The 26,746-nt window shown below is 45.6% G+C and overlaps 1 protein-coding gene across 3 annotated transcripts in view; it reads right to left on the bottom strand.

The window, feature by feature from the left end:
• The window catches only part of LOC142586048 (intermembrane lipid transfer protein VPS13A-like), a 935,034-nt gene that overhangs the window by 777,787 nt on the left and 130,501 nt on the right, over positions 1 to 26,746 (bottom strand). For all 3 annotated transcript variants that reach the window (XM_075697293.1, XM_075697294.1, XM_075697295.1), the window contains 2 exons: positions 15,055 to 15,122; positions 6,856 to 6,934 (listed from right to left, as the gene is read on the bottom strand). In XM_075697293.1, coding sequence (XP_075553408.1) covers positions 6,856 to 6,934; positions 15,055 to 15,122 — 147 coding nt within the window. The remainder of the gene's footprint in view (positions 1 to 6,855; positions 6,935 to 15,054; positions 15,123 to 26,746) is intronic.

Raw genomic sequence — 26,746 nt, 5'->3', positions numbered from 1 at the left:
TCAGCAATCTACACAGACGGTTTAAACGTGGGAAAAGTTTACCTGCTGTTGTAGCACGTGTAGTATAGAACCTTCATCAGCGCGTCATCCGCACGCTACTCGTAACCGGCGAATTCAGTCGGCTACGTGAGAAGGTCGGTTTCTCTATGTGTGCGGAGAAGGGGGAGCGCAGCGTCCTGGCATGAGCAGGCTTCCAACACATGCAAACTTTACGCTTGCACTGCGTTATGGTAGCTGCATGCAGGCTGTTTCACAACACACGTGCGAATAGAAAATTCTCGGCACTTGGCAATGAAACCTGTGTCAAGGGTGGGAGATAAACATGCACCTTCCGTTCAGCGTGCAAACACGAAGGAGAACCCAAAGCACGCATTATTGATAAACTCTGGTAGTAATCGTCGTCACGGAAGTGGTTAGAGCACAGCACTGTTGTTCTTGAGCGCTTGAAGTTCTTTCGCTTCACAGCAGCCTCCCACTTAGCTGAAAGCTTCTTGTCTTGCAGGAACTAATGGAACATCGGAACATTGTCGCGGCCGCTGGTGTTCGTGCAAGCATAGGCTGCACAGAACGCCGGCATGATCGACCTACAAGTTCAATTGATGCTGCGCACGTCAACCACCACTCCTATATACACACAAACAAAGGAATGTAGGGTCGAGCAAAGCAGATTAGGACGGCACGCACGCAGAAATAAGCCCGGTCAGGCACAGTCGTGGACACAACGAAGGAATGAAACACCAATGCTGACGTCACTACGCCGCGGTTTCCGGTCTCTGTTCGCATCGTTGGGGTCAGCAGCAGCGCGCGGCGCTCGACGGAGGGCGGAGCTACAGCGCAATTTTAACCGACGATTGCGTCGCTCCTAAGTGAAAAATCCCCCCCCCCCCCCAATTTTACCTGCATGGTTTATAAGGTTCCCGCATCCGTATATGAGCATCTTATTGAATTCGACAGAGTCTTCAGCTTCCCTTTAAATTACTTCTGAATTCACATAAACAGTCGTGGGCATTGAAAACATTATTTCTAATGTCAACCTACGCTTGTGATCTCTGTACAGCAGCATCCTACGAAGCTCTTGCACATCATTGCGTGTGAGCATGTTCAACCTACCAGGTGGTTTTGGCAGAAATATTAACTTCAAACAGTCTTTTTTCTGCTAATAAAAGGCACACAGTGCAAGAAATGTGCTGTAGTATTTGAATACACCATCTCAAGATGTCACTACCAGTGCTCTTGTTTGAAGTGTGCTGTTATTGATTTCACAAGCAGCAGCACTTTGGATTCAGTTTCGACCGTATTTTTTTGCTTGTTTAAAATTATTTATTCTGTAAAGGGGGTTTATTCGAGTCGTAGTTCAGGAGCAACAAACGCAGCACCAGCAGATAGAGCACCGCCAGAAAGCAAACTGTGTACGAGTTACACGATGGCAACGGGGCTTTTCAGTGTGCCAGTCTTCTTCTTCGCAATCACCCCTGATATGGAAGAGCAGCCATCCAGGCGACCTAGGGAGAGGTCAGCAGATTGTAATACCGCTTGAGCCGGTAAATGTGCACAGCCTCTCGCCTGCGACAATGAATATAGTAAGATGGCGATATGGCTTCGACCACGTAATTAACTGGTAATGTTTGCACAACCACGCGGTAGGACCCGTGGTACTTTGGAAGGAGCTTGGACAAAAGGCCAGGAGCAGCAACAGGCAGGACCCAAAGCCACACAAGGGAGTCAATGGCGAAAGGATAAGGAGGTGGTCGGAGGTCATGACGCTGTTTTTGGATGCACTGTTGAGCAGACATAAAAAAATAGGCCAGTTGTCAGAATTTCTTGGCATGCTGAGCGATTGTAGAAACAGGTGAGCAGTCGGCAGGGTCCGGCCGGTACGAAAGAACCGTATCAATGGTGCTAGAGGGCTGGCAGCCGTGAAGCAGAAAGAATGGTGAGAATCCGATAGTGGCTTGGGAGGCAGTATTATATGCTTATGTGATGAAGGGAAGTACAAGATCCCAGTTAGAGTGGTCTGACACAACATAGACTGACAGCATGTCACCAAAGTACTGTTTAATCGTTCTGTTAAGCCATTGAGATATGAGTGATTGCAGGACGACTGAAAGGAATATGCGGCCCCGACAGCTGAGCAGTTCACGAGGTGCACCATGGTGGTGAACAAAGTTGTTTAGAATGAATAAGGCGAAGTCTTTTGCCGATGTGGCAGGCAAGGCGGCAGTTTCAGCATATTGTGTCAAAAAATCTACGGCAATGACAATCCATCGGTTGCCAGCGCCAGTAGATGGAGGAGGCCCGTATAAATCAATGCCAACAAAGTCAAATAAATGAGCTGGACCGAGAAGTGGTTGCAGAGGTACGGTGGAGAGATGTGGGACACATCTGCATTGTTGGCAGGCAATGCAGGAGCATACATATCTGCGGACGAATATGGCTTCGCCTACGAAGATCGTAGGTGAAGCCATGTGTAGGTCTTTGACACTCCACCGTGACCGCACTGGGGGACACCGTGAAAAGCAGAGCACCGATCATCTATTCAAAGGTGGCAGGGCACCCCTAAGAGCCAAGTGTGGCCGTCATTGTGGTAGTTGCGGCGGTATGAAATTCCATCACAGATAGCGAAATGCTGCACCTGTCGGCGTAATGCTCGAGGTGCCTAAGCTGCCGGAGGGTTTGACAAAATACCGAATATCATGACAATCCATGGGTCTTTTCGTTGCTCCGAGGACCTGTCCAGGATGTCAAGTGGTGAGATATCATGACTGTAGGTAGAAGTATTGGTGTCTGAAGTAACTTGGAAGCAGGAGAGGTCATCGGCGTCAGAGTGTCTGCATCCAGAGCTACAGACAACGCAGATATCATATTCCTGCATTCGGAGGGCCCACTGAGTGAGCTCTTTCAGTGCGAGACGATTCTGCTCGTAACATCGGTACAGATTAGCATTTCCTAATCCAAGTACTTTTCCTCAACATTGCGGCCATTAAAGCGCCCTGGCGCCTTTACGCGGGAATTCGCCTATCCTGTCGTTCTTACCTCCCTTTCCACCCTTTTTTTTATACGCAGATTGGTTTGCGACGGCGGTGCTTTGTGCTTCCAGCTGTAGCGGCGATCGCTGCGATTGGCAGAGCAAGCGCAAGGGAGCCTTCTTTCCCAGGTCAGCATCAGGTGCGTACACATATTTCCACTCCTCAACCAGCCCCTTTGTCTAAAGCATCGTTCGGAATCGAACTTGTCTACAGTGCCTTGCACCTTCACGAAGCACATACCTGGTGTAGCTCCTTCTTCAAGTGCTAAGTTGAAGAGTGGTACCTAGTGCTGGTGCGTGGTCATACTACAAGCTTCACTTATTGGAGACCCAAGCTGATGGAGGTTACCCTAGCTCTCGCAAGCAGGCTCATTGGACATCGCGAGAGTATGCAGCATAGCTGCCAAGATGCTTTTCTCTAGTGCCATGTCGCAGCGGACCGTCCTCCCACTGCCAGAGCCAGAGCCAGAACCAGGAGCCAGAGCAGCGCATCTGTTTTCCACGTGCAACTTCGCTGTTCTCGCCATTGGACGAGCACAGTCACGCAGAACTGCAAAATATTGCTGACAAGTCAACCATACATGTTTTGCACGACACCGTCCCTTCTTCTCGTCTTGCCGATACCAGCGCTATCACCATCACTGCAGCGCAGTTTGAGCCGTTGGTTTTGGGTGCATCGTTTGGCAGCTGTACAGCTATCGTGTGACTGCATTTGATGTTTTGACGAGTTGCCTGACATCATCCTGTGCTGTGCCTGTGCTTGGGTTGACAGGCAGTGACAGGCAGTAGTGTGCCCTACTGCAGTAATTGTACCAAGAGGGGCAAGGCATTTTACTATATACCGTGGGCACGGTCAGCTAGCCGACACAGACAGCATTGGCTTTTGTGGATGGGCCACGACAAGGCAGCTCAGACAAATGCAAGAATACACGAGGTAAGATAGCTCCAAAATAGTGGGGAGTTTATTCCTGTTTGCTGGGAAATGGTGTTTCGTTGTATTTTTTAAACGTTCAGGTAGAAAAACATATAACACAAGAGTCCATCAGTGACTTTCTTGAGTTTATTTCATGCTGCAATAAAGTGCTCAAATGTTTAACATCATAGCAAACTGCAAAACACTTGTTAATTTCTGCTGGTGCTCACATGCTTTAATAACTGCAATTTGTTTGCTCAGTAGATTTGGAAGTGTTTAATTCCAAAACTAGGCTATCAAGGCCACTGTTGATTGTGCAGTGCGGTGGCTTTCTGCTGTTGTGGGGTAATAAAAAGAAGTTGTTTTGCATTACCTGCGTGATGTGTGGAATAAAGGATGAGCAGAAGAGTTTGTAATTATTGCACACCGCAAAACCTGCATTCCGATGGAGGTGGAATGCAAGAACTTTCACATACCGCAATTCTGGTGTAGAGCTTTCAGGCTTTTTCAAGAACCCCTGATGCTCAAAATAATCCTCATCCTTCCACTATGCTAAGCACCTTTATTTAACAGGGATAAGCGGGCTAGTTGGTGGTCGTTATTTAACTTCAACTAAGGTTTACTCCGGGAAATCCCACATTTATACAGGCAACATATAATCACACTTGCTAATCACCAGACAGCCATCACTCGACGTTGGCATGCGGGCGTGAGTGCCACAAATTTGCTTGTAAATATTTGAACTCTTTATCGCTCAATGACACTGAAGGGCTGCTTACGCAGCTGCCAGATTGCATTTTTATACAATAAGCTTCATAAATTTCTTGGCTCAGTTGTGATGCAAACATCTTCAAGACTTTAGTGTCACGGAACCTAGGCGTACAATTACGACAGTGGCGACAATGGTCAGCCAGTTTGCCACCCCCTGCCAATCCTTCTACCACAATTTCTATTTGGTGCATAGCAGATGCAACTAGCCACATAACTTCGGCGGTCGCCAATAAAAACTGCATTTCTAAGCAATGCATGCGAGTACAGTATGCTGTACTGCATGCCAAAATTGTACTACAAGTTCTCATTGTGTGTGGCTAGTAATCATGAACAAAAGTACTTGCAATTAGCTCTACTTTTCTAACCGAGCTGTGAACTGTGCATTTTAGAATGGAATATGCTGTTTTGCTGGAATTTCTTTAAATAACAATTACCATAATGTTCTTTGCACCTCCTTGAAGGCTAACTTCAAGCAAATGCCTGATCAATACAGTAATAGAGTATTACAGTAATACAGTAAATATCACGTTCCATGCAACAGCACATTCATTGATTACTGCAACAAGCGCACAAATGTGCCTCATAATCAAATCACCGTTTTGGATGACTGCTTTGAACGACCGCCTCGTGCAAACGAGAGGTGGCCTTACCGCACAAAATTGCATCGAAAGATGGTGGACTCTCGCACAACTCTGCTACATTTGGTAGCATGTACAGTAACTTCAATGTGCTAGCAGCAACGCCTTGGCATGGGAGCCTCTTTGCTTCCTCTGCTGCCCTGAGATTGGGAGCTGTGTAGGATTGCATGCCGCAAAAGACAAACCTGTTTCCATTGACTTATGGCAACACAGACGCTTTCCATTAATTCAACCCTGATGGGACCGGCGAAATTGATTGAATTAAACAATATGCACAGAAAAAAAATGTCAAAGCACTGCCACTGATTCAATTGGCACTATTTGCTCAATTCTGACACTCCCCAGAATCAAATGAGCGGCTGCTTCCTATAAATCCAAGGTAGAAAACTAATGTACAGATAATATTAAAGCTCCTACACAAAGTAGAAATCTAACACACACCCGACTTTTTTTGCAAGAAAAATGGGCAAGGATCTAATATGTGTTGTACAGTGGTGGCCGGTTTCCTGGTCAACCTCGCTTCAATACAGCCATGTTATGCGGCAAAGCATACAAATGCAGCGAACGCAGTATATGATTAAATTTTCTTCAAAGAAAATAAGGCGCACATTAAATGGTAAATACTGTAATCAGACATTGTGAGCTACCATTATCACTTTAAGATCTTCGTAATAGCAGTTTTCCATGGGAGATGACATCTGTTCAGCGCATTCACTGTTCCCCAAGTACTGTCACGACAGACGCTACCAGTAAAGGGGTCGCTATTGGAACCGCTGTAGGGGTCAGGTGCTTGCAAGCAGACTGATTAGGTTTGAATTATGCGGCGAAGGCCAATTTTTAGTATGGTAACAACGGACGTTTGGGCCCACAGAAATGCACGGGCGCTGGTTAGGACCTTTGGTCAAGATTAAATTAAACAAAAAGTCAAATTAGCTGGAGTCAAATTAACGGAAGTCTTCTGTGCTGTGTTTTCTTGCTGCACAGCACTCGGCACCCTTTTGTAGGTCGTGGGTGCACGCATAGCGGCGCAATAGATTACGCAAAGCAACAGCTGATGTGGCCTTGAGGCTCAGTAGCCCCGCAGCGGTAGGTACTCCTGTGAGATAACCACCACAATATGTTCTGGGACCACACAAGAGATGTGCCCTTGTGAAGTATGTTATGCTTCAACTAATTTATGCATTTACATTCTTCACATTAATGCAAGACAAATCCAAGACAAAAGAGTTTGCACTTTCTTCAGTACAAATGCACAGAACAGACAGCAGAATCTTCCACTTTTGCCAACAAGTCATCGTAAACATTGAGTGAAAAAACATCCTGGCTGTAACCTCTGCAAACTAAAATCTTTACCTGTTATGACTCCAATGTGATACAGCACTATTATGAGCATGCTCATGTCAAAAACCCTGACAAGCGACTGGTCAGCTGCAGTCACAAGCTAGCTTTAACAATTTCGAGCATGAGAACAATGCTGTTGGGACACCTTGTGCACAAAGACTGCCCACCTCAAGCAGAAGAGAATCACTCTGGAGGTCGCTCTTGAAGCTTAGCTTTCCCATGTCAATCACAAGGATGTTACCACTCCTATAAGGGGAACAAACATGCATCAAAGAAGTGCTCCTCCCACTGTTACCAGTACTCCAACAAGCAATATAACACTGACGTGTAGTCACATGCTTGGACTGTTTCTACAACCCAACACTTCCTGAGAGAAGCTGTCGAAATAAGAGCAAAGCTGTGGTCTAGACAGGGCTAATGGCATAAAGGTTGCACTGAAACATGACAAGGTTAGAATAAATGAGAAAGGCAACTGTGGCGCTGTCAATAATGTTACAGAGGTTGAATATTTCTTACTTTTCCAAAGCCGGCACATGAAAGCTATCAAGACATCGCTACACAATTGTGTACTTGACTGGACTGTGCATGCCAGTTACAAAATAATAAGAAAGTGCGAGGACTGACAAGGCGGCAGTGTTGCTATACACCAGGACACCTCTAGATCCAAGTGAGATATGTGAGCTTGTTCAGTTTTGTTTGAGTAACACATACTTTACCTATAATTCCAAGGTATATATTGACACGTTTACTAGTCTTTATCGGACAACACGTTTCACCACCAAACAAATGTTATCGCACAGCGCAGGACGCGCCTGCATGTATCGGAAGTTTCTGGAATGTTATCGATGGTTCCATCTGTGACTGAACCTTGTGTAATCTGATTGCATGTGTGCGCGAAGCGAATAATGTAGAACTTTGTAGAAGGCACGCGGGTGTCAGCGATTACTTTGGAACATTCGACGACTGATGTATAAAAGCCGATGTGCTTGACCCACTAATCAGATTTTCGACAATCGCCGAGTGTATTCGCCGCTATCGTTATTTGAGTGTAGCCTGCTTTTGAGGGCACACATTCGCCCAATAAAACACTAGTTTCTTCAATCAAAGTTTTGCTGCCTTCTTCACCGTCACTACCATGTGACAATATGCAGAAGTAAGGAACTGCCACGGGTGCATCAATATCGATAACAATGGCAAATCTTGTCATGGAAACACTGTAAGAAAAAGTTCTTGCTACCTCCACTCCCGCACCGATAGATTTCGTACACTACCTTATGATTGCTTTTGCATTCTCTGAAAGGACGACGCCGACCACTTTCTGCAACGTCTGAATGCTACAGAAGCAGCCATACACCATCGAACAAGAAGATGGAAAACTGCCTTTTCTTGATGTACTAGTGTGCTGTTCTGGCGGCAGTTTGTCCTTTTCCATTTACCGAAAGGCAACTCACACGGGCCGCTACCTCAACTACGCATCCTGCAACCCGGTTGGCCGCAAGACATCTGTTGTGTCGTCCCTTGCAAACAGTGTGACACATGTGCTCCAGTGACGAAGCAAGGCAACGGAAACTGAAGGTTATACGCCAAAAACTTTCTCGGAACAGTTATCCCGCTGCATTCATAGCCAAGAAGATAGAAAAGTGCACGCTGAAGCCTAGGCCACAAGGTCAAAGGCTTCACCGAAACCGCACCAGCATCCTGTACGTGCCGGGCATATGTCAGGCATTGTCCCGGGCTGATGACGAATTCAGTGGTGTTATATGCAGAATACTTTGCAAAAACCGCAATTTCTATCACATTGGCGAAACCGGGAATTTCACACTCAGATTTCAAGAGCACAAGCACAACACTGATTCACATAACATGTGCAAAAGTGCAATCACACAATCAACTGGGACGATGCATCAATTATTGCAAAAGAGAAGAACGAGACAATGCAGCTTCTGCTCGAATCTCTACTGATATAGGCAACACCTAGCACTATCAACCGGACGGATAGCACCATGCCCCAAGATTATCTTTGCTCTCTTCGTCACATGCTATGCATATAAACTGACTATGACCCTAGTTTGCTGCATTGTGAACAAGGAACCTTCCAAAACGTGGGAGCTAATACTGACTTGGTCAGGCACCGGGTTTAATTAAAAGTGTGGACTCCGCGAATTCCTGGAATCTCGCATTATGTCCACAATGTACCGTCAGCACAATGGTCTATTCTTCCCACTAGGTGACATTCACTCATTATGTGCCCTGCATGTATATAAAGTAAATTGCACCTATAGTCGCTATTGTAAATGCTGCAAATATAACAATTAGTCACTCTTTACTTTTCCTTTTTATTACACCCACTTTGTAGGCCATTGTTCAGGTGAGAGCCATCGCCAGTGAAACCAGAATTCTCCTCCTCTCTTTTTTTCTCAACAATCACAGATAACACTAGCTTTTTTCACAATCAGACATTTGTTGAGGCATATGATGATGCCAACACTGACACTGTACGTGTGGCTGGGCTTTAATTTTCTGTGCCATCATTACAATAGAAATAAACCCATACCAACTTTATGTACTTCTGTACAACAGGAAAATGTAAGGAGCGTGAAGATGTTGCGGTTTGGAAGAGCGAATGTCTGTTTTCGTGGTACCTGTGCAGTTGCATGCTTGCATACAGCAAGATCAAGAAAGATCCACCATCACAAACCCCCAAACTCAAATGAACAAAATTTTCTCATAAATTTTCAAGTAACATCCTAAATATAAAGCTCTCTACTTGGGGCTGATAGGTAGAAATGGCTATGCCCCAAGCTTCTATTGTCTCCCCAAGATTCCCAAAAATGGGAATTCCTCTACGGCCTATAGTAGATTTCCCATCTTCACCCCTACAAGCCCTATCAACCTACCTTCCCACTATTGCTCCACTCACCATAAAAACAGAAACCTATATTCGCCACTCAGGACACGTCGTTGAACTAGCTTCCAATGAGTCTGGACAAAAACAACTGCATGGCATCTTTTGATGTGGTTTCACTATTCACTAATTTGCCTGTACCCGTCACAGTTTGTGTGACATGCAGTTCACCTGAACGTGACTCCATGCTGAATGACCACGCTCCTCTTTCTGTTAATGACATCTGTCGTTTATTAGAATTCTGCCTCTCAACCACGTTTATATTTAACAGTCAGTTCTTCAAGCACACTAATGGAACAGCTATTAGGTATCGCAATCTTCATTACTGTTGCAGAACTAATAGCAGATATCAAAAAGCGGGAGCCAATGCTTTCACCCCTCAAGCTAAAAATGTTTGTATGCTACGTGGACGACTGTTCTTGCGTGGTGAAAAATCAAAAGACGTACAATATTCTTGCACACTTAAACATCATAGACTCTTCTATACGATTCACAGTGGAATGTGAAAATCCTGGTTTTCTCCTTTTCTTAGATGTCTTTATAAAGAGAGAGCGACCGAACCTGTCCTTTACATACCAAACATACCAAACGATACCTGACATACCGGACAATCCAAATCACCATACCTGCAACAAGATTTATGTGGTCCAAAGCCTCATCAGGACATCCGAAACAATCTGTTCTTCTCTACAGCTTCAGAATAAAAAAAAACACTGCAATCAGGGGCCTCAAGAAAAACGGTTACAAAAAGGCATCCATTCTCTCCACCAATGAAACTTCAAATGGTCGCTGTTGACCCTCTCCGTCAGTGGTCCCGTGTCTCTATACCTTATGTACAAGGGTTCAGTGACACATTGGTCCATGTACTACGGTGAGTACGGGTCGACGTCACTCTACTATCGCAAGCATCCTGCTCCCCTCCTAAGGAATGCACTCCTGTCCAAAAAAAGACTGCTGGCTCTCCCGTAATCGAGAGTACATGTAAGCATGGAATGGCAAACAGCAAAGCAGACATGTTGGAGATGACACTAGCCACAACCTTAAAATGAGTGCAGTGCATGTTCACAACAGCACACCGCACAACACCACACCACACCATACCGTGCACCGGTTCATACTGACATGGGCCAAGCTAGCTACGGACCAAGCTATCAATACAGGCCAAGCTAGAAGAAAACCAGCAGAAGGCCGCACGACAGGCAGCGAAAGACGCCAGGGAGACAGAGCGCACTGCCCAGCTAGAAGAAAAACATATGAAGGAGGCGTCATCTCTCGAGGCGATGCAAAACCTGCGCCGCAGAGCTCACGGATCGCTGGCATTCAAAAGATATTCAAAAGTGTATGGTGCCCCGTATCTGCCTTTTGAACGTCGCTATTGGAAATGACAAAATTTCAGCATGATAGACGTTACAGCTTGAGTGAGCATCAGGAAGAACTCGGAAGCAATATGTTTTGTAACTTGTTTTGGCAGTAACAAGCGTATATAATGCAGTCCTGTACAAAGGGTTGGGCACCAGAGACCGCATTTTCCTAACTTTTGATTGGTTGCCCGGATGATCTCATTTTGTTCCCGCAACATGCCTGGATGTTCTCATTTGAGTGCCCAGATAGCAACTCTGGCTTTAGGCTCAAGGTCACCAACAACGGGAGCTAAAAGCGTTTCATGTTTAAAAGTGCAGATTACAGCACTTGTGTCTCGTCCTTGTTACTTTGTGGATGCATGTGTTAGTGCTGTAACAATTTTCAAATCAATGCACAAGTTTACTTGCACCGAGTGCGCTGCGTTTTATAGTGTTGAAACTAAAAATTTTCCTTAAACACAACCTTCACCACCTCAACAGGGAACACAGTGCTGTTGCAGAACACTGCGAATTCTTCGAGCACCACATTCCCTGACAGCCTCCCATCTTGGAGAAAGAAAGCCACCGGAGGCAACTTCTTTTGGAGTCATGGCAGATTCAAAAAACGCTTGGAAACATCAATCAGTCATAGGGAACTCTCTTCGCCATGTATTTCCAGAGATTATGCAATGCCTCTGCATGCCTGTCTAAGCTCCACAAACATATATAACACTGCTGCGCCCCTGCCATTTTACCCTCGAGGAAGGAGCTGGCCCGGCTCTGAAACAAAGTTTCTAAAGATGAATTTTGTTTAAATTTCTTAGTCCTTAATTCAGTTATTGTTCATAACCTTCCTAACCAGGCAGGTCTCCAACGAATGTTTAACTTTGATTGTTAACCACAAGCACTGTAAACAAGATTGGACCCAATTCACAAAGTTGTATCTGGCGAAGCTGACCTCCGATCTTAGAACAAACTTTGGAGGTGACCAACCGTTGGCACTGGCATACTTCTGCTGTTTTGTTACGCTTATAAAAGTATCAGAATGCACTTGTAGCAGCAGTCTGGGCAGTAATAACAACCCAGGGGATACCTAGCTCACTCAGACTTCATGGTCAGCATGTAATGCAAATGTACAGACTTAAATATGTTTTGTTGATAAGTAAGACTTTAAGTGACAAAGTACAGGTTTACTGCATCTTTTCTGCCTTTATTGCATATGTATTCAACTTACGCAGTTTTGTCCTGTAACATATTTGCTCTTGAAGTCTTAATTTGTCAACGTCGAGAACAATCTCAAAGTCCCTTTGGTAGTATCCCCGGTGATCACCGAAGAACCCTTGTTCTTTGCAATAAACCATTTTATGTTTACTCTGCTGGTGATCGGAGTTTTATAAGTAGAGGACCCAAAGTTAAAGGCGGCTATTGGCCAGACGCACAAAAATATTGTGCTCCATTTGTATGCTTTTGTACAGTTGGCTGATATTTTAACAATGGTTTTCCACTTTCTGAAACTCCCATTTTAAAGGGCAAGTAAGTGCACGATGTTGGAGCTGGAAAAGCAGCGAGGCTGCAGTTGGCAAATGTAATGACATTCAAAATTTAGAGAATTTTGATAAGATCAGTGCTGTGGGTATTAAAAGGAAGCATTAGTCCTCTCTGCTGGCATACAGACAGACTGTGAAAAGGAAAAAATGAAAACAATTCCCGAATTACACACTAAGTAGGCATTCAAGATTGTTAGTAATAGAGAGGGAGATTCCCTTTAATATAAACTGGAGAGGTTTGCCTGGCAGTATTAAGAGAGTGAATATTGTGAAACTGGCAATTATTCAAATGGTTTATGACTGTACTCGCTAGCTGTTTACATGCCAAGAAGAAAATAAGCAGCCTTTTTCCCTCGTATAGAACTCGCTGCAAAGGCTACTTCAATTGCATGTGGATCATTTCACGCCAAACAACACAGATCCCAAAAGTGACGACTGCCAATTCCCTCGGAAAAAATTGGGCTAATTGGAGATTGTGTAAATAAGGTATTACCAAAGTATTTTTCTTGGAAACAAATTTTTTGTGACATAAGCACTCTTTGAAGTTTTTGCAAACAAGCAAAAGTTGGTTGGAGGTAAATGTTTTAAACTCAAGTTTGAAACTAGGTACAATGGCAAATCTTATTTTAGAATATTCTACTGGCACAGTTCTTTCCCGCGACGTCATAGGAGGAGAACACACTTACAAATTTTACGCGTTTAAGTGGCTCAGTAAGAAAGCAAAAATTGTGCATTTCCAGAATTTTTTTTTTCATAAGCATCATTGTTTTGGCCACAATATGTTTTTTTTTTACTATTTTTTCCCATCGCTATATTTTATGCTAAAAATAATGTTTGACTATGAAATCAAGCATTTTTCCAGAAAACTACTTCCAGAACTGCCAAAAAGTCACTCTCTGATGATGTTCAAACCTAAATTAAGCATTACGGCCCTACAGATGAGAACATGTGAGATAACTCATTACACACACCAACATTTCAGGTTGTGATCTAGAAATTTTAATTTGAGTAAATTTTGTTTGAGGCAAGAAAAAAATTTTTCAAGTCCCCGACAAATCTCGGTAGGCACTCCCGAATGGTGCCTTCACTTCAGTATATGTATACCCCGCCAGCTATTTTTCTGTCACGCATATGCACTGTAACTCTTTGTTAAGCGAATGCATGCTGTGTCACTTCACATCAGTATAGATACATTATAAACGGCGCATGTTCAGCAGTTCACCAATTTCAATTTTGGGGGCTCGGGGCAGCCAGGTCGGGCAGCCAGGGCAGCCGAACACAGCATAGAGGTGAGCTTTCTGCAGTGGCAGGCTGTGGCTGTGAATTAACCTCATTCTGTCTTACGTGGAGGCAGAATAACCAGTCAATTCTTTTCTGCTGCTTTACACCAGACTGAAAACGGCGCTTGACCAGACCCAAGGACTATCACACCAGCCTATAGCCTGCACACAGGAAATTTCTTCACATTTGTGTCCTATGCCACAGATGGCGCAGAATGTCGATGATTCAGGGTTTTGCATAATTTGTAACCTGCTGACCTGTAGTGCTTGCAAAACAATGAATCAGCACCATGCACAATATCTTGTATCTGAAAACTATCCGATCCTGACGACAACCTCCAAGCAGTCATCATTTACTTTCATTGCGCAAATGTACTATCGTAAAGCGTAGTTGCGGGGGGATCGACATTCAAACAGTGTAACCAGATACTTTACTGCTACTTACTGCACCCAAAAAAGCTTCTGCCCATATTTTATGCATAAAGAGTTCATAAGCACGGCAAGAATTCAGTTGTGGCCTGCACATGTTTTACTGTGAAGACACAGTTCAGTAGGGCCTACCAGCAAGACTGGTTGAGGGCTTCAAAATCTTTTTTTCTCACGTCAAACAGAATTTACTCGAATTAAAATTTCTAGATCGCAAGCTGGAAGGTTGGTGCAAATATTGAGCTATCTCACATATTTATATCTGGATTTTTATCTGAATGCTTATTTAAAGTCTGAAATTTTTGAAAACTTTGGAAGTAATTTCCTGGAAAAGCACCTGATTTCATAATCAAACATTACCTTTAGCATAAACAATAGCAACAGGAAGAAAAAGTAATAAAATATTGTGGCCAAAGCGTCAACAATGTTTATGAAAAAAAATTCTGAGAGCACAATATTTTGCTTTCTTACTGAGCAACTTAACCTCGTGAAATTCATAAATGTGTTCACCTGTGATGTCACATGAAAGAACCATGGCAGTAGAATATTCTAGAATAAGATTTGTAATAGTACCTAGTTTCACAGATGAGCTTAGAAAATTTATTTACAACCAACATTCACTCCTTTGGAAAACTTCAAAGAGTGCTTACGTCACCAAAATCTTGTTTGTTTTTTTCGTAAAAAAATAATTCGGTGAAATCTCACTCACACAACAGCCAACTAGCCCAACCTTTTCCACGAGAAACAGCAATGGTCACTTTTAGGGTCTGGGATTTTGCGTGGAATACCCATGTGCTTTTTTGCAGAATTAAATATATCATGATCGTCAAACCAGGGGCAGAAAATGAAGAGAACACAGTTTACTTACTTTTCGAATGACCCATACTCATGCACAACGAAGTATGGCGACTTGAGTTCAATGTTAAAAAGGAAAGTCTGAAAATGGAAAAAGATAGAGAACATTTTATGGGAGGTGACCTAAAAAAAGTAAGCGACTGCAGAATTTATACAGGAGACTTCTGTTAATTCAACTCTGTTGAAGGGCCCCTCATCAGGACACATAGTAAACTTTGGTTATATGCTAGAAATTGTTGCATGCCCTCTAAGTAGCATTCTACCGCAAAAACTTTTCAAATTAGTTCATTAACAACAGAGATAGAAATACTTAAGTGCTGCAAACCCATGATTTCAGGAGGCGAGTGCCACCGGCAAGAGAGACTCCCTCTGTACTTGCCCTGTCTAGCCTCTGCAAGTGAAATTCCTTTCCTGCATTCTTCCATACTGGAGCCGGAGGAATCTGTGACAAATATGTGTCGTGCCCCACCCTTTTCTTTTTCTTTCTCTCTCTCTTTCTCGCATGTTTTTGCCAGGTGGCACACTAGCAGTGACGGTCTTGCGCACAAGCTGTTGCACTTGTCTCATTCCGCACAGCATATAATTTTGCGCGCTCTGCACAAGAACACCTGGTTAGCAGTATAAGTCAGTGCCATAATCACGAGCACCAAGAGTGATGTGAGAGGATGAAAGGGCATTTTCGCGGCACTGAAACATGGTAGAAAATGACATAGTTTCGTTCTCTATGTGCACGACTACACAACATGGGAACAAGCAGATGAAAGGGAAGTACTGGAACATGGTAGAAAATGACATAGTTTCATTCTCTATGTGTGCGACTACACCAACATGGGAACAAGCAGACGAAAGGAAAGTACATCTCTCTTGCTATGGTACGAAGTAAAACAAAAACATGCAGACATTCGGTTTCTATGTTTTATTATTTCTCAAACTTTAATCTGTCTACTAAGGCAACAGATTAAACAACTGATGCTGCCTCGAATAATTCTCAAAGTCACGTGTCACTATGAGTGACTTCACAGCCCTGCCACATATGTAAGACGCGCTTGCGCGTTTGACATCGACTCTCCAGTGGGAGCGCAGCGCTTGCGAGGAGAAGAGCAAACAGCGTTTGGTTTGAAATTCAAGCTCTTTTCGTGGCGCATAAGGATGTAATACTTACCAGACACAATCGTTAGCATGCACTGTATGCACTGCGCTTGTCAGCTCTAAATGGCCAGACCCGGTGAGGGGCCCTTTAATTAGATTTCCTCGGTCAATTCGATTATGAGCGAAAATCCCAGCTAGCATCTATACGTTTGTATGAGCCAAAACTTTTAATATTTTGATCTGCGAATTGGTATTTTGTAGATAATTTGAACTTTACTGGCTGCCAAACATGCCTGATCCCAAGCATCTGTCTTTGCAGCGATATGAGACAGCGAGTGTGTTGAATGCATCATCTCTTGCAAAAAAACACCTATTTTGAGCCTCCCTAGGAAGACTTTTAAGCGAAAACAGCCAGTCTTAATTAATGATTACTGAATTTCTTGCAAGACTGGTTCGAAAACTGCCTGGGCAGTGCAATGGTACATGAGACCAACCGCATTTGCAGCATTAGCAATGGCCTCCTTATCAGAGCTGGTGCCATTACAATATGGCAATGACGACACACCGCTTTCAATCTTTAAATATGAAAGCTCATTTAAAAAATAAGTTGCTTTACATGCTAAGCTAGTAGCAACAAAGTCAAGCATCAAGCTGCAGTCAAGCTGCAGGCAGAGAGTGAACTCACTTCCCATAGCTTTCTTTGTAAATAATAAAAAATTTAGACTCCCAGGTCCCCTTAGTCTCCTCAGAGACTTACATGATTAGTCTAGGTGTAGGCCACCATCCTGTTTGCCATCACTGCGGAATCATTCGACAAATGCGGAATATCAAATGCAACGTACTGCACAGAGGACATCTTGCAGTCTATAAAGAGCAATGGAATAGCTGTTTGAGAGTGACAAAGATGGATTATAGGTATAAATACATTTTCGGTCTGCCACGGTAAGTTAGGTGGTTTCATTATTTTGTGATCCCTAGGATCAAAGGCATGCTACATATTTTTTGGAAAAAAAGTTGGGTGTGCATTAGATTCAGGGATACGTTAGAATCGAGTAAAATAATTTCAGATGAAATAGTAGTGCACTCGTTTTTCCTTATTTCAACTCACCAAATAAATAAGTGGATTTATTACGTCAGTCCCATCAAGGTCAAATGAATGGAACTACAGTTGCTCTTAATAGTACACTGATGATTTGTCAAAGAGCATCCATAAAAGTGTTGTCCGTAAAGCATATAAGAGAGCCCACAGCGTAGACAGAACCTATGCAAATGTAAAGAACTGTGTGACCTAAGCTCACTAGGAGAAAAAGTCATGGTACTTGATGGCAGTAAAAAGTGCACCGGTACAGTACTGCATGCACTTTTTACTGGATGAAGAACACAACAAAGCAATCCCATGTGTTGCTTGCACTAGGGTTTCTGGAATTCCCCAACAAAGTTACTCATAAACATTTGGCAGTACAAAGCAAACAATGCATAGTCACTGCAGGAAATGTATAAGCTACACAGCTTCAATCCTTTCCAAAGGGCCATCAAGAAGTCACTATGTACCTATACACTTGAGAGCACATACAGGGCACATCAAAGTGGCTCAATAAGTGGCAAAGCCTGCCAAGCTATTTCTTACAAATTTATCACCTCTAGGGTAGGCTAATTCTGCAAATATGCACGTTTTGCTATTGTTGGTGCGGCTCAGTGGCCTAGGTGGCAGTTTTCAGTTGCTGCACACCTTTCCTGTCTAAAATTCAAGCCGTGATAGTTGACACACTATTATAATGCCCTGTGTTGCCGAAAATCTCCATTTAGGCCTTCTGCAACATCATTTGAGGGACGAAACTGGCAGCGCAATAGTCGAGCGGAGACAAAGGCCACAAAACGAGCCTGCTCTGCGAAAAAATTTGCCTCTTACTGCTGGGTTCTTTGTTCTCTCTATCGCGGTGCGTCGCGGCCACTGGCGACCATTTGACCATACTTTATGTCGCGATTAGATTCATATACAGACATGTTTAAATTTCTGTTTGTATCGAACGCTAGAGCTTAACAAAAGTTCCTTGTTGCTTCTAGAGAGCTTCACCTACGGTCTCCTTTGGTGTGCGCATGGTCTCGCCTTCCCCTAGCTGGGATCGGCAGGGTGCGTACGCGCGCAGCGGGCGCGGCGGCACACAGAGCGGGCCCGAGCAGTTGCAGACGCGGCCCCCAGCGTGGATGGCGGCTTGAAGTGCTTGAACCCACGGTAATCGTCCGGTGCACGCTATATCAGAGCGTGCGCTCTGTGAGCATCGCGAGGAGACCACAAAGTGGAGGCCAATGTGGGGCCAGAGTCCCAAACAGCCCCTGGCTGTGCAGGTTCCGAGCCCCTGCGTTGATGCAGTGAGGGTTGCTGCGAAAGCCCTGTTTTAACCGAGCCATGTCTCTCACCAGGTGCAGAATTTATCTATTTTCCTCTCACTCTTTCTGTCATGCACTATCTCAGTAAAAGTAGTGTGTTAAGCGTATTGGACACCCGATTCAATGTTCTGGCTGTGAAGCACAGATGAGAAAAGGAGTCAAGTGACTGTCGAGATGCTGCAGTCGCCCTCAGTTGCGGAGACCATGCGAGAGCCGGAGGTCTCACCGATTTGTACTGGGAGGGCTGACTATTCCGTTCTCCCATGTGTTTGTGATATGTGTAGTGCGCGAGACGGTGCGGTGCTTGGAGACTGTGATGTCCATAGTGCGCAACATGGTGCAGTGGCTGGAGAGGACAAGAAGCAGACGACAAGTAGTGCGCGCACCGAGGCGAATTCCGCACTGGATGGAAAATGACAACGTCGAAGAGTGTCTGGCATGTGAACATGTGGCGCAAGAAAAGAAACTAAAAGAAAGAAAAAGCCAATCCAATCAGAAGAAACCATGGAGCTTCAAGCAGCCAATGAGCAAATGACGAATCAGCCAGAGTGGCAGAAAAGCGAGGCACACTGGCAGGAAATGGAGAATTCCAGAAAGCGATGCCAAGAGAAGGTCGGCCACTGGACCAGGAGTTGAAGGCAGGCCGTCGGGTTCCAGATCCAAGCCACCAGGACTTCACCCTACTGGGGCCTCCTGCCAACCCGTTCCTGTGCGTCCCCGCTCTACCCAATCGTGAACTGCTGCCCGAGGGGGCAAGTTTCTGCGCCCGTGGGCAGAACGAGAGCAGTCGGGCTACGGGCCCAAGTTCTACGCCCAGCTGCCTGGACAGAACGTCGCCGCCATCTGCTTGTGCCGCCAAGCCGCCTGCCTTCCCTTCCAAGCCAGAGCTGCCGCGCTCTGGTCGCCCGGTCATTGGTCCAACACCCTGACCTTTGGTGAGACTGACACCACTTCACTCGTCATCCTGTCTCCGCTTCTCCACGTTGAGACTACTATGCGCCCTCACAGTCGTGATCCACCCGGACTCGCGTACTGTTAATACCATCCTAGCCCTAAGCGCGTTTCTTGCCATGATGTCTCTTTGAGTGTTTATTTTTTTTTTTATCCTCGTTCTAGTTTTATTAAAAGCTTGTGTGTGTTTTTTGAAAACAAATGGCTTTGTCCTCAATTGGGTTCTCAGAGGTTCCACCTCAGAGAACCATCTGAACCTTTAAACAAAAGAACCTGCATCACAAAGTTCAATGATTCGGTGAGTCCAACGAATTTCCATGAGTCTCTAGCATCATTACAAGTCTGGCTGCTGTTAATTGCGGTGACTGCTCGAGAACAGCGCCTCTAAGGCCGGCTAATTCTGTAAATATACGCATTTTGCTATTGTTGACATGGCTCAGTGGCCTGCCCAGCAGTTTTCAGTTGGTGCACACCTTTCCTTGCTAAAATTCAAGCCGTGATAGTTGACACACTATTATTATGCCCTGTGTCGCTGAAAATCTCCATTTAAGCAGACCGGTTAGTGGTGGTGCCTTTTTGCGCCATCAACACCATCAATTCAGGTCGAACCTGCAGCACAATAACCGAGCGGAGACAAAGGCCACAAGACGAACCCGCTCCGCTATGAACCAAGCGCCCCGGACATCCAACCGTCGCACGCGCAGAAGGGGACACTCCTCCGCAACCCTGCGGTGATGACGGGGACGACAGCCCAGGTGGAGAGCCAGCCCAGGAAGCAAAACCAACCACCCCCCCCTGGGGCGTCAAATAGTCTTTTTTTCTGATTTTTTTTTAATGGCCCGAAGAGTGGTGAAGGGACCGCAGAGTGACCCGGTTTGCAAATGATTTTAGATAGCTGTAGGGAGGCGGAGCCCCGGAACATGGCTGGTATTGCACAGGTGCGGGCACCGTAACGTTGCTGGTATTGTAACGGGGCATGTGGCCAGATACAGCATGTGTCGGTGTTGCCCCGGGAGTGTTCACTCTGTGGGGTCACAATGAGCTTGGCCAATGAAAATCACATGCCACCCGCTAACCCTGCAATGTGAGGGCTGTGTTTAAGGTGGTAACCCTTGGTGTCGGAGAAACGTGAATTAGCACCACTCCCACAAGTATCGCACAGTCATCAGAGTGACAAGGTTTTCTTTTAAAATCGATTCGCTCTGTGACTTGGCCCGGCGTGGAGCGACTTTTCATTTATCACCGAACTTTCCATGTCTGTTCATTATATAGACATCACGTCATCACAATCAATTTTACTGGGTGTCACGGATGAACAGTTAAAAAAAATTAAGTTTTACGTGCCAAAACCACGATTTCATTACGAGGCACGCCGTAGTGGGTTCGTGTGGATTTTTGTTGCTGTTGTGTACCTCGGACCTATCTATTTAATTTATTGAATCGCTTGATTTTTTTTCTTTTGGCGTTTTCTTTTCAATTTATTTTTTGGAGGCTGGTGATTTTAGGTACTAGCTACCAATGAATAGCGCTGGTATGGCATTGTAATGGCATTCTTTTTCTTTTGTATTTTATTTTTCTTGGCCGACACCAAAGCCACCAGCCTTGCATTGGTAGGGGGCATTTAAGGGGGGAGGGATGTGAGGTTTTGGGCACTCGTGGTGGTTGTGTGGAGCCGTTATGTTGCGCTTCCGGGGGCTCCGTGTCCCTCTCCTCCCTGCCTAGACGGGGTGGCAGCGGGTCATAAAACACTGTCACTCAGCTGTCATCCCACCCACGGAAAGGTCAACGGGCTTCATTCATTGGCCGGCATTTTGGTGGGATTCAGGCCCTGCTTGCGTGCGCTCCGGGTATGCGCGCAAGACAGGGGCTCGAGGAAACCGCATCAGGGCGTCTGAAGGTGTGTACGTGTTCCTCTCTGCCACCAGTGGCCCCCTTTGTCCGCCGCCGGCCGATGGTTACTTCGGCGAGGCGAGGTCCCGGCCTCAGCGGGAATGCGCACTCTTACGTTGTCTCGATGTCCTGGCAGCATCTTCTGATCGTGCCCCCGTCTGTTCTTCTGTTTCTCTTTGTTTCCATTTCCTCTGCTGTGGGGGTGCACGATGGCAGGTGCTGGCCGAAGGATGGGCAGCCTCTTACTGCTGGGTTCCTTGCTCTGTCGGTCGCGGTGCGCCATTAGCAGCCACCGGCGACCATTTGATCATGTCTTATGTTGCGGTTAAATTTTGATTCGGACGTCTTGTTTAAACTTCTGTTTGTATCGAACACCAGCGCTTAATAAATGTTCTCTGTTGCTTCTAGAAAGCTTCGCCTAGGGTTTCCCTTGCTGCGCATGCGGTCTCACTTTCCCTTAGCTGGGATCGATGGGGCGCGTACGCGTGTAGCGACGTATTGGCACATGGAGTAGGCCTGACCAGTTGCAAACGCGGCGCCCTGCATACATGGCGGCTCGAAGTGCTCGAACCCGCGGTGGTCCAATATCAGAGCGTGCGCTCCATGAGTGTAGCAAGGTGACCACAAATTGTACGGCAGTAATATTTGCGAACACGGCGGTTATTTCGTTTGAGCAGCATCATGCAGGTTTGTTTCAATTAGATAACTATAAAATATCTCAGCCAGTTTATGCATCCAACATTTTATAGCCGCCACCAAGCGAACGTGTTTAAAGACAATGAATTTTATCAGCTCTGGCATTTCACTGGCAGAACGATGGCACAGCTTCCATCACTAGTGATCTGCCGCGTCTGGCTGTGTAATGACGTGTTGCTTGAAAAAAGATGTGCTTGCTAGCGCAAAAATTCATTGCTGGAACCGAGCACAGTCAGTTTGGAGACTACCCACGAAAGTGGATTAACATTGCAAGCCTCTGGGCTTGTGCACCGGTGAATAAAAAAGCACTGCTTCGCATTCTCAACTTTAAATTTCTTTGCATGTCAGGCGGATAAAACAGATTCCTGTAGTCAATTTTAGAAGTGGAAAATAGTAATTATCATAATCTTATCCCTCCTCAATGGCAATCCAAATGAGGCTCTTGTTATTTTGCCACGTTGCTTTCTTTTTTTTCCTAGTGTTTTTGCTGAGCAGCAAACTTCCGGCGATGGGCTCGAACTTGAGCTGTTGCATTTGTCTCGTTAAGCACAGCAGACAATTTTGCATGCTCTGCACGAGAACATCCAATTCGCGATATAAGTCAGTGCCACAATGACACGCTCTGCAACAGACATAAGAAGATGAAAGGAAGCACATGATCACAGCACTGGAACACGGGAGAAAACGTCATAGTTTTGTTCTCTGCACACGCAACTGCACGACGTCGGACCAAGCAGGTGAAATGGAAGTACATCTCTCTGGCTACGGAACGAAGTAAAACAAAAACACGCAGACATTCGGTTTGTATGTTTTGTTATTTCGCTAAATTTTAATTTGTTGATTGAAGCAACAGATTAAAGAAATAAATGATGTTGACTCGAATAATTCTTGCAGTCACGTGTCACTATGGGCGACGTCACAGCACTACAACAAACGTAGGCCCACTTGTGCAAGATACGGCGACTCTTCGGCTGAGAGCGCGGCGCCCATGAGAAGTGAAATGGCATTTGGTATGAAATTTAAGCTCTTTCCGCAGCACATAGGGATATAATAGGAACAAATGCGAGCTAATGACATCTTAGCTGAAATCAAGAAAAAGAAATGGGCATGGGCAGGACATGTAATGTGGAAGGAAGATAACCGATGGTCATTAAGGGTTACGGACTGGATTCCAAGAGAAGCGTAGCAGGGGGCGGCAGAAAGTTAGGTGGGCAGATGAGATTAAGAAGTTTGCAGGGACAACATGGCCACAATTAGCACATGACTGGGGTAGTCGGAGAAATATGGGAGAGGCCTTTGCCCTGCAGTGGGCGTAGCCAGGCTGATGATGATGATGATGACGATGATGCCTCTCGACATTTGGTGGATGTGCTGGGCTCTTTATAGACCTAGAACTGTAGGTTAGGGCCAAAGCCGTGCTGTCCAGCCTGACAGCTCAGCACATAGCAAGGCGTTGTTTGCGGAGCTCGTCGTAGCTCTGGCACACGGTAATGACCTCATCAACTGTTTGAGGATTTTTCGCAAAGAGCATTTGGAAGGCGTCATTCTTTATGACTTTCCTGGCATTCTTTATCTTTTACAGCGAAGCTGTTTATGGCTAGGGTTCCGTGGATTTTTCGTGTCCATCAACAAATCTGTGTGAGGAAAACTATCATCATCAGTAATGGCTTGTGCCACTGTTCACGCATTCGATGTCACCTTCTACCACAGCTGGCTCGTTGACACCCCTCGGTGCAACCGCATGGACACGCTTGTGCCAGTGCTCACGCCTTCGTCATCGTCGTCGTCTTCCACAGCTGGCTCCGTTGCCGCTCATCATGCCAGCATTCCCATACTGCTCCTCCCTCTGCGAATGTGCTGACAGCACTGCCAGTCGGTGCGGTGATTTCAGTCTCAAATTCTTGGCCGCAGTATATCACGAAATGAAAATACGAATGTACATAATGAATGTATAACATGAATGAACGTGTATATATAAAAATAAATGTGTGTGCATACCTTTTGTCACAATGACCACCAATCAGGACAATAAATGTGGGCGTACCTTTGTTCAAAATTCTGTGTTGCCTCTTTGTCATGTGCTACACAGCTTCGCTGGCCATCCACCCTCGCAGAGTGGGATGGCTCACAATTTTTCCGTTTCAGGCATAGTGGGATTAATGTGCCGACAAAGGTAAACTACATCTTCAATGTAGCTTGTGAAGTTTTCACCTTTTCGCTGAACATGACCACGCAACTGTTGTTTTGCGAGCAGCAGGGTGACTGAATAATTCTTTGAAACTAGTCGTAACTGCTGTCCAGGTGGAAAAGTCGAATTTGTGATTCTGGAACCAGAGATTGGCAACTCCAGAGACTTAGAAGATGACATCAGATAGTTTAACTGTGTCATCCTATTTGTTATGTGCACTCACGTAGTCATATGATGAGAGTCAATCCTCCATGTCATGGTCGCCGATGAAGATAGAAGGATCTTGTTTGCCTAGAGCACCAGAATAGATGACAGGCGATGCCTAGTGAGGATCCGGCTGTGCAGCATCCTCAGGCATGGCAGACCACAACCAAAGACCGTAAAAGAACTCTGCGGTTTCATCGGATTGTGCACATACTTTCGCCGATTCATCCACAACATCGCCACCATTACAGCACCTTTGATGCAGCTTCTTGCTGGTAACCACAAGCTTTCTGCCTGGCCACCACTTTGCGATGCTGCGTCATCTTCTAACATCACCCGGATTCTCCGGCATTTGGATTCAAGCGCACAGACAGAAATACACATGGATGCCAGTGGCATCGGCATTGGCGTTGATCTTTTACAACGATAGACTGGCTTCGATGAATACGTCGTTGCCTTCGCCAGCCACACATTCATGAAAGCAGAAGCCAACAATTTTGTTACAGAAAAAGAATGCCTGGCTATTATTTGGGCCATATCTAAGTTTCGTCCTTATCTCTACGGATGTCCGTTCGACCTTGAAAGATCCTTCAGGTCGCCTCGCTCGATGGGCACTTTGCCTCCAAGAGTACGATATTCGAGTGCTGTACTGCTCTGGCCATAAACGTTCGGACGTGAATGCCTTGTCTCACTCCCCTGTGTCATGCTAGCCTAATTATCAGAAAGGACCGATATGAGAGTCCTCCCTTACCACCACGAACATGCTTTCGGAACAGCAGAAGGATAAATGGATGGTTTCTATGCTGGCTTTTCTGTCGCACCCATCAATGCCTTCTCCTGGCCATGCATTGTGTCTCTGAGCACACCACTTCACTGTTAGCGATGTAGGAGCCCAACGATGGGCTCCTACACCGCTGTAACTACCTCTTGGGCGACCACTAATGGTTAATTGTGGTCGCTCAGCATCTACGCTCGGACATATGCGCAGTGTTTCACGATGACCCGAAATGCACGCCTACAACTCCGTTAGTATTGGCGGGGCATGTACCGATTCATCCGCCAATATGTCTGCTCTTGCATCACTTCCCAATGCCGCAAGAACCCTCTTTGTCCCTCGGCTGCTCAACTGCAATCATTTCATTGCCCAGGAAGCACCTTTGACCATGTTGGAGTTGATCTTTATGGGCCCTTCTGAGTGCTTCAGACAGCAGCCGATGGCTGATTGTGGCGATAGACAATCTTACGCACTACGCGGAAACTTCGCCTCAGCCCAACCCATCTGTGCGTGATGTTGCCTGGTTCTTCCTGCATAACATCATACTTTGCCACGAAGCCCCCAGAGAATTGCTGAGTGACAAAGGCTGTGTCTTTCTCTCCGATGTTAAAGAAGCCTTGCTCAAGGAATGCCACTTAATTTACCATACAAATACTGTATAACACCAGCAGACTAATGAAATGACTCAGCTCTTTAACTGCACTCTTGGCGACATGTTGGCCATGTACGTCGCATCTGACCAGACCAATTGGGACAGTGTTTCACCATTTGTGATGTACGCTTACAATACTGCCACACAGACCACTATGCAATTTTCCCCATTTTTTCTCCTTTACAGACACGAGCCTTCCTGCACTATGTATACTATCTTTCCGTATTGCCCTGACACAATAGAGTCCACTACCCTGTCCATGCACATGCAGAAGAGTGCCAAAAGCTCGCCCGTAGATTTACTTCAGAAGACCAGCAGCGCCAGAGGCACCGTCAAGGTATTCATGCAGCTCCTGCGCCTCATGCTCCTGACTCGCTAGTCTAGCTTTGGGTTCCTGCCACCAGCCCTGGACTTTCATGCAAACTCGTTTCTAAGCACCAGGGTCCCTACCGTGTGGTCAATCAAACGTATCCTGTGAACTGCATGGTAGAATCCCTTGAGCCACCTTCGGAAAAGTGCCGACAAGGGCATGAAATCGTGCATGTTCAACGGCTAAAGCCTTAATTCGATATACCAGTACTATCCTGCCTGTAGGTCGCTGGGATGGATTCTCTTTTCCGGGGGGGTGGGGGGTGGGGGGGGTGAGGATAATTGTACTGGAGAAGAATGAGCAGTATGTACTGCTTCGAGAAAGAGGACGATGGCGGGTTGTTCAAAGACTTGTGCCTGCACTGCCTGAGCTGTGTGGCCTCTTGCTGTGGTGCTCTATTCTCTGAGGGCTTCATTAATTAAACCAGAACGCCTTTTGACACTTACAAATTTTGGGCGAGAAAATACAGAGATGCGCATGCTCGTAAGTCTCCTAGCATGAA

This window comes from Dermacentor variabilis, chromosome 6, assembly GCF_050947875.1.
Source record: "Dermacentor variabilis isolate Ectoservices chromosome 6, ASM5094787v1, whole genome shotgun sequence".
Taxonomy (NCBI): domain Eukaryota; kingdom Metazoa; phylum Arthropoda; class Arachnida; order Ixodida; family Ixodidae; genus Dermacentor; species Dermacentor variabilis.
This window is presented reverse-complemented; position numbering and strand designations above follow the sequence as displayed.